Genomic DNA, 10,407 nt, shown 5'->3' on the forward strand with positions numbered 1-10,407 from the left:
TACCCTGGTTACCATCCTAAAAGTAAAAAAAAAAAAACAGTACATACTTACCTACAGCCGTCTGTCCTCCAGCGCTGTGCTCTGCTCTCCTCCTGTACTGTCTGTGTGAGCACAGCGGCCGGAAAGCAGAGCGGTGACGTCACCGCTCTGCTTTCCGGCTGACCGACGCTCACAGCCAGTACAGGAGGAGAGCAGAGCACAGCGCTGGAGGACAGACGGCTGTAGGTAAGTATGTAGTGTTTGGTTTTTTTTACTTTTAGGATGGTAACCAGGGTAAACATCGGGTTACTAAGCGCGGCCCTGTGCTTAGTTACCCGATGTTTACCCTGGTTACCAGTGAAGACATCGCTGAATCGGTGTCACACACGCCGATTCAGCAATGTCTGCGGGGAGTCCAGCGACCAAATAAAGTTCTGGACTTTCTTCCCCGACCAGCGACAGCACAGCAGGGGCCTGATCGCTGCTGCCTGTCACACTGGACGATATCGCTAGCGAGGACGCTGCAACGTCACGGATCGCTAGCGATATCGTCTAGTGTGACGGTACCTTAAGGCTGGTTTCACACGTCAGTGGCTCCGGTACGTGAGGTGACAGTTTCCTCACGTACCGGAGCCACTGACACACGTAGACACATTGAAATCAATGCATCTGTGCAGATGTCATTGATTTTTTTGCGGACCGTGTGTCCGTGTGCCAAACACGGAGACATGTCAGTGTTCGTGGGAGCGCACGGATTACACGGACCCATTAAAGTCAATGGGTCCGTGTAAAACACGTACCGCACACGGACGTTGTCCGTGTGCCGTGCAGGAGACAGCGCTACATTAAGCGCTGTCCCCCCCACTGGTGCTGAAGCCGCCATTCATATCCTCTCGGCAGCAGCGTTTGCTGTAGAGAAGATATGAATAATCGTGTTTAACATAAAGCTCCACAGCAAATCCGCATTGTGTGCACATAGCCTTATAGCTCCACCAATTCCAAGCGCTTTTACAGACATCATCACTGTCCCCATTGGTGCTCACAATCTAAATTCCCTATAAGTCTTTGGAGTATAATATATGTATAATAGAATAAAGCCCCCATTCTGCTGTGTGTAGAGTGAGTTCAGCTCCTGAGCGCCCTCCACACATGCAACCAATCACTGTGCAGCTTTAAATTGTTCTGAGTAAGTTAAGAATTAAGAGCTGTGTTCTGATTGGTTGCTGTGGGCCCCAATTTTCTATAAGAATGTTATTAGTCCCATTATATCTTACTGTACCCTGCATCCCTATAATGAATTACCGTATATTACTTTAATTAAGGTCAAAACTTGTGTAACCCCCGAGCTGCAGATGCTGGATCGGGCCTACCACACCACATCTTAGATTTTCATCCATTCATTTAATGATTCTCTTAGTAATAAAGCTCTTTGGGTTTTGGCCCCGACTGTTCGTCTTCCATAGCTGTGACATGTTAAATCGCTTTATAGGAAACAATTTTTTAGTTTGGAAATATCTTTGGCAAACAAACTTATTAATGCGAAGCAATTTCTAGTAGAGGGTTCAGATCTTCACATTACAGTACCGCTCGGCTGACGGATGGTCCTATACCGTGCAAGGAGACCAGTGACCTTTCGACTACTTTATAGGGGAGGGGATCATATTCGAAGGGTCGTTCACAGAGGGTTAGTGCACGTTCAGTGATGCCTTCGGTTCATTTATAGACGTGTATTTATAGTCATCGTTCTGGTATTTTGCTGTTTGATTCTAAGCGAAACATTTCACTCTGTGTTACACAGGATAATATTTTTCATACCCACTGCAAGTCCATTGTTGAGAAAAGGCAACTGTTCAAATATAAGAGCAAATGCCCCTTTACACCGGCATAATCAGAATTGTAAGAATGCTCATTCCCGATCACTGGGCAATAGAAACATGTTGGCAATCAGCAGATGACTGATCAAAATGGGTAACTTACATGGGCTTAAAATCACTGTGGCCAGATGGGAGTGTGCTGCCGAGAATATGCAAACTGTATGCAGACTGAATGATAGTATTCATATTATTCTCCTCTATACAGTTTGCATTGGCTTGTGTAAACCGGCCTTAAGTGATCATCGATTGATCTGCTTTTTCATTGATTGGTGCTCGATATGGGCAGAAATCTACCCAGCTCTGAACAGTAACAGTGACTTGGATCACAGGCAGTTTAGGTTAACCTCTTAGTCTTGGTTCACACCAGATTTTTATGATGTAAGCAAAAAAAAAACTTGATCTGTTGAAAAACTTTTGCAAACAGATGCATTTGAAACAGAACTTATTAGTAGGATTAACCCTACAAAGTCTTTTATATGGGCACGTAGGTCATAGGAAGCTGAATAAAATGATACCTTACATCTGTGATCCGATATCTTATTCCAAAGAAATCCACATCTTTCTTAATATGTAAATGTGCTGTTCAGATCTATGGACCGGACACTGATCTGCATGAGAGTCTGCCTCCAGAGATTATTAAAGGGAACCTGTCACCCCCAAAATCGATGGTGAGGTAAGCTCACCATCATCAGGGGCTTATGTACAGCATTCTGTAATGCTGTAGACAAGCCCCCGATGTAACCTGAAAGAGGAGAAAAAGAGGTTAGATTATACTCACCCAGGGGCGGTCCTGCTCCGATGGGTGTCTCAGGTCCGGAACAGCGCCTCCCATCTTCATTCCATGATGTCCTCTTCTGGTCTTCACACCGCTGCTCCGGCACAGGCGTACTTTGTCTGTCCTGTTGAGGGCAGAGCAAAGTACTGCAGTGCGCAGGCGCCGGAAAGGTCAGAGAGGCCCGGCGCCTGCGCACTACAGTACTTTGCTCTGCTCTCAACAGGGCAGACAAAGTACGCTTGCGCCGCGGCGTGAAGACCAGAAGAGAACGTCATGAAATGAAGATGGGAGGCACCGGAGCGGACCTGAGACACCCATTTGACCGGACCCCAGCGGGACCGCCCCTGGGTGAGTATAGTCTAACCTCTTTTTCTCCTTTTTCAGGTTACATCGGGGGCTTATCTACAGCATTACAGAATGCTGTAGATAAACCCCTGATGATGGTGAGCTTACCTCACCATCGATTTTGGGGGTGACAGGTTCCTTTTAAAATTAAAGGAGGTGGAGAGAGATACCAGTGTGAGACATGTAGTTCTCACACTGGTAAAGCCTCCTTCATTTAAAGGGAACCTCTCACCAGGTTAGGCCAAGAAGAGATACAGCCATCACCTTTCAGGGCTGATATACAGCATTCTATAATGATGCACATAAGCCACTAACCTGACCTGTAAGAGAAGAAAAATAACTTTTATTATACTCACCTGCGGGGCGGTCTGGTCCGATGGGTGTTTCTGGTCTTGGTCCGGCGCCTTCTTTCTACTTGCAATGCCGTCCTCCTGCTTGCTTCATGTGGATGACGGGTCTCCTCAGCACCGCGCTCCTGCGCAGGCACACTTCTCTGAGGGCAGAGCAAAGTATTGCAGTGCGCAGGCGCCGGGAAAGGTCAAAGCGACATCGGACTACAGGGCAGAGAAGTACGCCTGCGCAGGAGCGCTGTGCTGAGGAGACTATGTGGATGATGAAGGGACGCGTCATCCACACTAAGTAAGCAGTAGGACGGGGATCGTAAAAAGATGGGAGGCGCCGGACCAAGACCAGCGACACCCATCGGACCGGACCACCCTGCAGGTGAGTATAATAAAAGTTATTTTTCTTCTGATGCAGGTCGCGTGGGGGCAGATGTACAACATTATAGAATGCTGTATAGCAGCCCTGAAAAATGATATCTCTTATCGGCCAAACCTAGTGACAGGTTCACTTTAAAATAACCTCTGTAGGCAGATTCTCAGAGAGATCTCTGTCCCGCCCATAGATCTTAACAGCTCATTTACAAATATTACAAAAAAATATGGATTTCAAGGTATCATTTTATCTAGTGTCCTATGACCTACATGCCCATATAAGACTGCTTAGAATGGTTGATCATACTGCCAGATGGCCTTTAAAGCAGGTACTATATATCTGTTTTATTGTTAACATATATGTTACATTCATTTACATCAACTTGAAAAAAAAATTGTTTTTATTTTAAACGACACAGGGGAAGGGTCAAGAAATCATATGACTTTCTCGGAAAAAAAAACATGAAAAAATGGATGAAAATTGAGGCAAACATGAAAAAACTTCAATATACTGCAATAATATCAACAATGGATACTTTTTCCATCGTTTTTTAGGATTAAAAAGCACAATAGACAGTGTTTTTGGCATCCTGAAACTACACCAATATATGCGAATATGTGCACAAATGTAGTCAAACCTATGCAAATTTGACAAACGTTTTTCCATTCATTATATTCTTCTGTTCAAACAAGTATTCAGTTACATATTTTTTTTTTACAGTACAAACAGATACGTCAACTACACCACAAAAATATGGTGTGAAACAGGCCTTACCTCAAAAGCTGGGTTTACATGCTGTATGTCAACCACAGCCGTCAAATGGCCACCGATTGGCTACATGCACACTAATTGGAAGTGACCTAATTTAGACTGTCCTCAATTCCATGTGCACAGTTAATATGATCGTTTTGTGCTCATAGAATATCATTCTCTCAGCAGCACATCTCCATTTTGCAGGGGGCAATGTGCTGATGATAAAGATGATTTTAAGCAAGTTTGAAAGCTCTCCCTTATCCATTCCATAGGAGTTATCCTCCTGGTCGCTGGGGTCCAACCCCTGTGACCACCACCAATTTCGCGAACCACTCCCTGGCATGACTGACAGCTGTCTCTAATTCTGAGCTGGCTGTCAGTCAGTGTCAAGGCGTGGTTTCAGCTGCTGCTCACTATGCACTGAGTGGTGACTAAAGCAGCGCCGGCCCACTCCAGTGACTGAAAGCCTGAGGCTGCCAGGAAGGATAATGTTCATTTCCTCCTGGAAGATCCTGGGATCTAAGTGCTGGCGCCGGGCAGGTTCAGAACTCTAGTAACCTGCAGATTAACCTCATATCTGCAGGTTAATAGTGTTTTTTTTACATGACAGGTTCCCTTTAATCGGTTATTATTCATTTTTCGCTTCCTCAATTATTCTAATTTTCCCATACTGACATGATAATGCTGTGGTGATTCAGCTTTAGATGTGAGGTGCTTCTCCTCTTCTGCTAAACATGACCTACAGTATGGCATTTTCAGGTAATTTAGTCTCTAATCAATTAATTTTTTTTACAAGAAATGTTATTTTCTGTACATACACATATAATTACTCCATAAACCAAAGATAAAACAGAACATTGAAAATCCTCTTCCGTGATGAAACATGGCGCAGTTCTCTTCTATATAAATAAACCGCACAGTTCAAAGTTTGGGACTGAGGTTCTTCCAGACGAGGTCAGGACGTTGCCAGAGAAATGTGACCGGCCCCTTTCATTTAAAGTAAACTGAGAGGAAATTAGGAGTAAAATATCGTTCTTCTCCTGTCCTTGACAAGCCCCTGGGCCTTGCAATCGTCCATCACTAGCGCTCAAGATTTAGGATTTAGGGAGGAACATTTTCAGAGACAATATTTTTGGAAGCAGCTAATGGAGACTCTGCCTTTCTCTGCCTGTCTCCAGCTCTGGAGCTGCCAGGAAATAATGACTTAACCCTTACTGGGCAGAGAAGTATGGCAGAGTCACCTTCCAAGATAAAGAAAAGAAATAAACACCACAATCATTTCACTACACTCTCCATTACTGTCTTAGCCACAGAGCTGAACGCTCATTCCACCCATTCATGGACCCAGTAATGGATTATCATTGCTATTGGCCGCAGCAAGCACCTACAGGAACAATGTGTAAGATTTTTTTACCATGTCGGAACCCTGGCAAGAAGCAGATACCCTTACAGTACATCTATACCATCACATCTTTAAAGGTGATTTTTGAGGCCTATTACCAGGTGCCATAGTAACACTGACCTACAAGGTGGCCTCCTCATCACATAATCTTCCTCTAGTCACCTGAGGCCCGATTCATACAGGTTTTTTTTCCGACAGTTTTCTGAAGCAAAATTTTGCTAAATTTTGTGCAACTCAGTCAGACGGGATGTGGCGAGGCCTGTCCGTCAAATTCATCAAAAGTTATATGTGGTTAAGTGAATGCAGACGGAGAAGAAAAACCCAACTCTTTACAGTTCTTTAGTTACTTTTATTTTGCTCCATTTCCACTGCAGAAAAGATCTCATCCTTAGCTCCTTAGCATTGTTTAGTGTCACCATGTTTCTGGGTGTTGCCATAGCAAAATCACACAGAAAAATTAGGTGCTAGAGTGTTACATGACCGCTGAGGGAATTTTACTTTCCTCCCTCCCTACCACCATCATTTTTTCCAGTCTTATGATGGACACATCCATTAAGTCCTAATTACTTATTTCTTTATGATCTTTTATAAAGGCCGAAAATAATCTACTTCAGCACTTAGTCTTACTAACTACTTTGTGCTTTTATCGAAGAAATGCCAAAGTTATGGGCAGTTTCCCCAGTCTTAGCAACTCACTGTATGTAAAATGTATTACACAGCAGGGGGCGACGGTGAGTATGTGCAAAAATAAAAAAGTAGAAGTAATACCCATAGGAAAAAAAGACTATGAAATCTACACTATGTTCCACCTTGGGGCATCATCATAGTCACTAAGCACAGCAAAGTACCCAAGTGGCTTTTTTGTGACCCAGACCTTACTCTTTCATTGCAGTCTTCCTCCAGACGAGCTGGACTTTGCTGTACAAATTGCCACACAACCACTACAACCTTATGGAGGCGAAACTCTGAGGGAGAACCTGTGTGTAATGCGTGTGGTCTGTACATGAAGCTGCATGGGGTAAGGACAGAATCCACAGTATTATTTCAAATAAAAGGTTCAATAATTAAAAACAAATGCAACATAAAGCATAAGTAACCATAAATAAATGTATTCTGTTTCTGTTTAGGTGCCTCGTCCATTAGCCATGAAGAAAGAAAGTATTCAAACTCGAAAGAGGAAACCCAAAAATGTTAAAGGGAAAACAACAGGTAATAAAAAAAGACCAACTAGTAGTTATAGCACAATTCCATAGACCTAATGATTAAAGGAGTGGTCCAAAACAAAAACTAAATTTTAATCCTAAATTTCTATCTATTTAATATCATAATTTAATCTTTTTTCTAATACACTTTAATTAAAAATTCCCTATCTTTTCCTCCCTACATTATCTAACTGCTTTATTATTCTTTTTACCACTTCCTCTTGATGATGCTTTCTTTGAGAATCCATGAGCATGCTTGGATATTAAAAGGAAGCATCATTAGGGGGCAGAGGATGCTATCACTACCTCAGCCTCTGCCCCCTCCCTGAAATGAAGTGTAATCCACGACCGTCATTTCACAGGCTGGGCTAGTCCATGCAATATTGAACATGTGTCAGTTGTCAATTCCAACATATGCTCAGTAGATTCTTTTCACTATCTACAGTGACAGTGCGCTCTGTCACCAGCTCAGATCAGAAGTAATGAGACGGCAAGAAAGCGCACTGTCAGTGCACTTTGTAAGAATACCCAATGTTCAGAGACCAGCGCAGCTCCGCAAATGGCATCACTTGTGTGGGTATCACAATTAACTTTGAGAGCTAAATGTATCACAGTAACTTATAAAGTGTTTATCGACTCACATCCTTAGTTTTATCATGTTGGCATCTCTTACAGGGCCAAACACTTCTGCAAACACCTCGCCATCATCAGTTACAACAGACACCACTCCGGTATTAAAAACAGAGCCAACGCAATCTGCACAGTACCCAGGACAGTCAATAGGACCCTGCTCCCAGGTAAGAAAAAAATTCACTGAGTGATAGGCTGGTAATCAATGGTCCAATAAGGAGATCACACAGGGTGGGTATGGTGGAACCCATTGGGCTTCTTAAACACTGTTGGAAAACAGTTTGAATTGCTTGCTGGTATGGAGGTCCCCCACTCTCATGCATTGTTTTGTTTAATTTCTAGGGTCAAAGCCATGCAGATGAAATTGTAACCGGGTCTCACGAGCTAAAATATATTTCTGATGAATATCCGTTTAGTCCAACACTGAACCAACATTCGGGACTCAGCGTTCCTCTCCGTCAGGACTCGTGGTGTGCGCTTGTTAATGCCTAAAATTCAGAACTTTCTTGGAACACTTAAGAGACAGATATCTCTACTTGCTCTAGTAAGCAGACATATGTGGAGACTAGGCTTCTAGTCACATTGCCCGGAGGACAAAGAACAAGACTGGCACTCTTCTAGTCAGAGATTGTGAGCCTGAACTCTTGTGTTCTTAATGTCCATCACATCAGGAGAAGAGGACCACTATCCTTAAAGAGGTTTCCACATCTCACATGAGATCCAAAAGGTGGTGGGACAGGGTCCAGATGAGAATGGTGGACTACTTCAAATGATTTGTGTTCTTTTGGAAGCCTTGATACAGCTACACGGGACTTTGCTCCTTAACCAAAATCGTTGATGCCTTTGACAATCAGAAGAAACTCCAGCCTTCATTGTTCAGATAAACCAGAGACTACTAACTGCTAAACGCGACCAACCGGGAGAAGAAAAAGCATAAAAATACAAAAAAAAATTTTAAATCAAAAACATTCACTTTGAAACAAAGACTATTGAGAAATTGCCAAATATTGATTCCTTCCTTTCCTATTACCTTAAGTGCAATTGGTTCCACCATTGAATAAAGAGTGATAACGTGGCACAAAGAAAAATAATGAATAACATTGGCACGATTTCCAGTGCACCTTTTTCATGTAAATTATTCTGTTTATTTTTTCTGCTTTCAGATTTATTATGAGAACTAATTTGATAAAATGCTTGTTTCAGGCAAAGTCCAGTTACTTTTGTGAGGTCTTTATTATTCATTGTTACACTTTATAAGCAGTCTTATGGCGGAGGCCGAAAGCATGGTCAAAGATTTGAAGTAGATCAAAATTTCACAATCCACACTGCGTACATTATGAAATAGATTTCTTATACCGGATGAGGCTGGTGTACTTGCTTTGAAAATCGATGTCACAATGGCTGCCTAATCTTTTAAGAACATTGAACTTCAATCTCCACCAACTTAGCCTGATTGACAGCTCCTCAATGTCCCTCCTGCTGCTGAAATCTAATGCGGCTCAGTACAAGCTGCAGCTGTCAGTCAGGTTATGTGGGTGAGGGGAGATTGAATCCTCTTTAATTTATGAGATGGATTTTCAAAATCATTACACCAGCCTCATCAGATCTAAGAACTATATTTAATAATGGATTCAGTTTTTATTGTAAAATCTGGTGACAAATCCTCTTTAAAAGAGGACCTGTCTCTGGGTCAAAAACTTTTTGCTCTTATTTTATTTACACTGTTCCCCTGAGTATTCTTTTTTATTCTTTTCAAGTCCGCATTACGATTCCAGAAATATGAGCCTTTTTATTTGCTGTTAATTATCATGGCCTTTATAAATGGGGTATTGTTGACATATTAAAAAATGCAGAGGTGCAAAAAAGGTAAAAAAAAATAATTGGCAGCCAAATGGATAACATAAGAGCACATCCTGGCCAATTTTCTCTTGGTGACAGGTCCTCTTTAAAAGGAACCTGTCACCCCCAAAAATCGTATATGAGATGCGGCCACCGGCATCAGGGGCTTATCTATAGCATTCTGTAATCTAAATAAGCCCCCGATGTATCCTGAAAGATAAGAATAGCAGGTTATATTATACTCACCTAGGGGCGGTCCCGCTGCGGTCCGGGTCCGATGGACGTCGCGGTCTGGGTCCGGCACCTCCTAGCTTCATACGATCACATCCTCTTCTTGTCTTCCTGCCGCGGCTCTGGCGCAGGTGTACTTTGTCTGCCATGTTGAGGGCAGAGCAAACTACTGCAGTGCGCAGGCGCCGGGAAAGGTCAGAGAGGCCTGGCGCCTGCACACTGCATATACTTTGCCCTCAACAGGGCAGACAAAGTACGCCTGCGCCGGAGCCGCGGCAGGAAGACAAGAAGAGGACATCATTGTATGAAGCTAGGAGGCGCCGGACACGGACAGCGACGCCCATCGGACCCGGACCGCCCCTGGGTGAATATAATATAACCTGTTTTTCTTACCTTTCAGGATACATCGGGGGCTTAGCTACAGCATTACAGAATGCCGTAGATAAGCCCTTGATGCCGGTGGCCTTAGCTTATATATGATTTTTGGGGTGACAGGTTCCCTTTAAATGATAACATTAAACTATCTTTAACCACCACTAGAGGGAGCTGAGCAGCTTCCTGCATTCTGTTGTTCCTCTGCACTCTTATTACAACATTAGCGGAGACTTGGTAAACTGAATGCAAAAAATTGCCTTTCACCACATTTATTACATTTTTAGA

The 10,407-nt window shown here is 43.1% G+C and overlaps 1 protein-coding gene across 3 annotated transcripts in view; it reads left to right on the plus strand.

Moving 5' to 3' along the window:
- Window positions 1-8,890, plus strand: part of GATA5 (GATA binding protein 5) — a 33,793-nt gene extending 24,903 nt beyond the window's left edge. For all 3 annotated transcript variants that reach the window (XM_069751168.1, XM_069751166.1, XM_069751169.1), the window contains 4 exons: window positions 6,738-6,863; window positions 6,973-7,054; window positions 7,723-7,844; window positions 8,020-8,890. In XM_069751168.1, the coding sequence (XP_069607269.1) occupies window positions 6,738-6,863; window positions 6,973-7,054; window positions 7,723-7,844; window positions 8,020-8,169 (480 nt within the window). In that variant the 3' untranslated portion in view covers window positions 8,170-8,890. The remainder of the gene's footprint in view (window positions 1-6,737; window positions 6,864-6,972; window positions 7,055-7,722; window positions 7,845-8,019) is intronic.
- Window positions 8,891-10,407: the final 1,517 nt, after the last annotated feature.

The sequence above is a fragment of the Ranitomeya imitator genome, chromosome 2 (assembly GCF_032444005.1).
Source record: "Ranitomeya imitator isolate aRanImi1 chromosome 2, aRanImi1.pri, whole genome shotgun sequence".
NCBI classification, from domain to species: domain Eukaryota; kingdom Metazoa; phylum Chordata; class Amphibia; order Anura; family Dendrobatidae; genus Ranitomeya; species Ranitomeya imitator.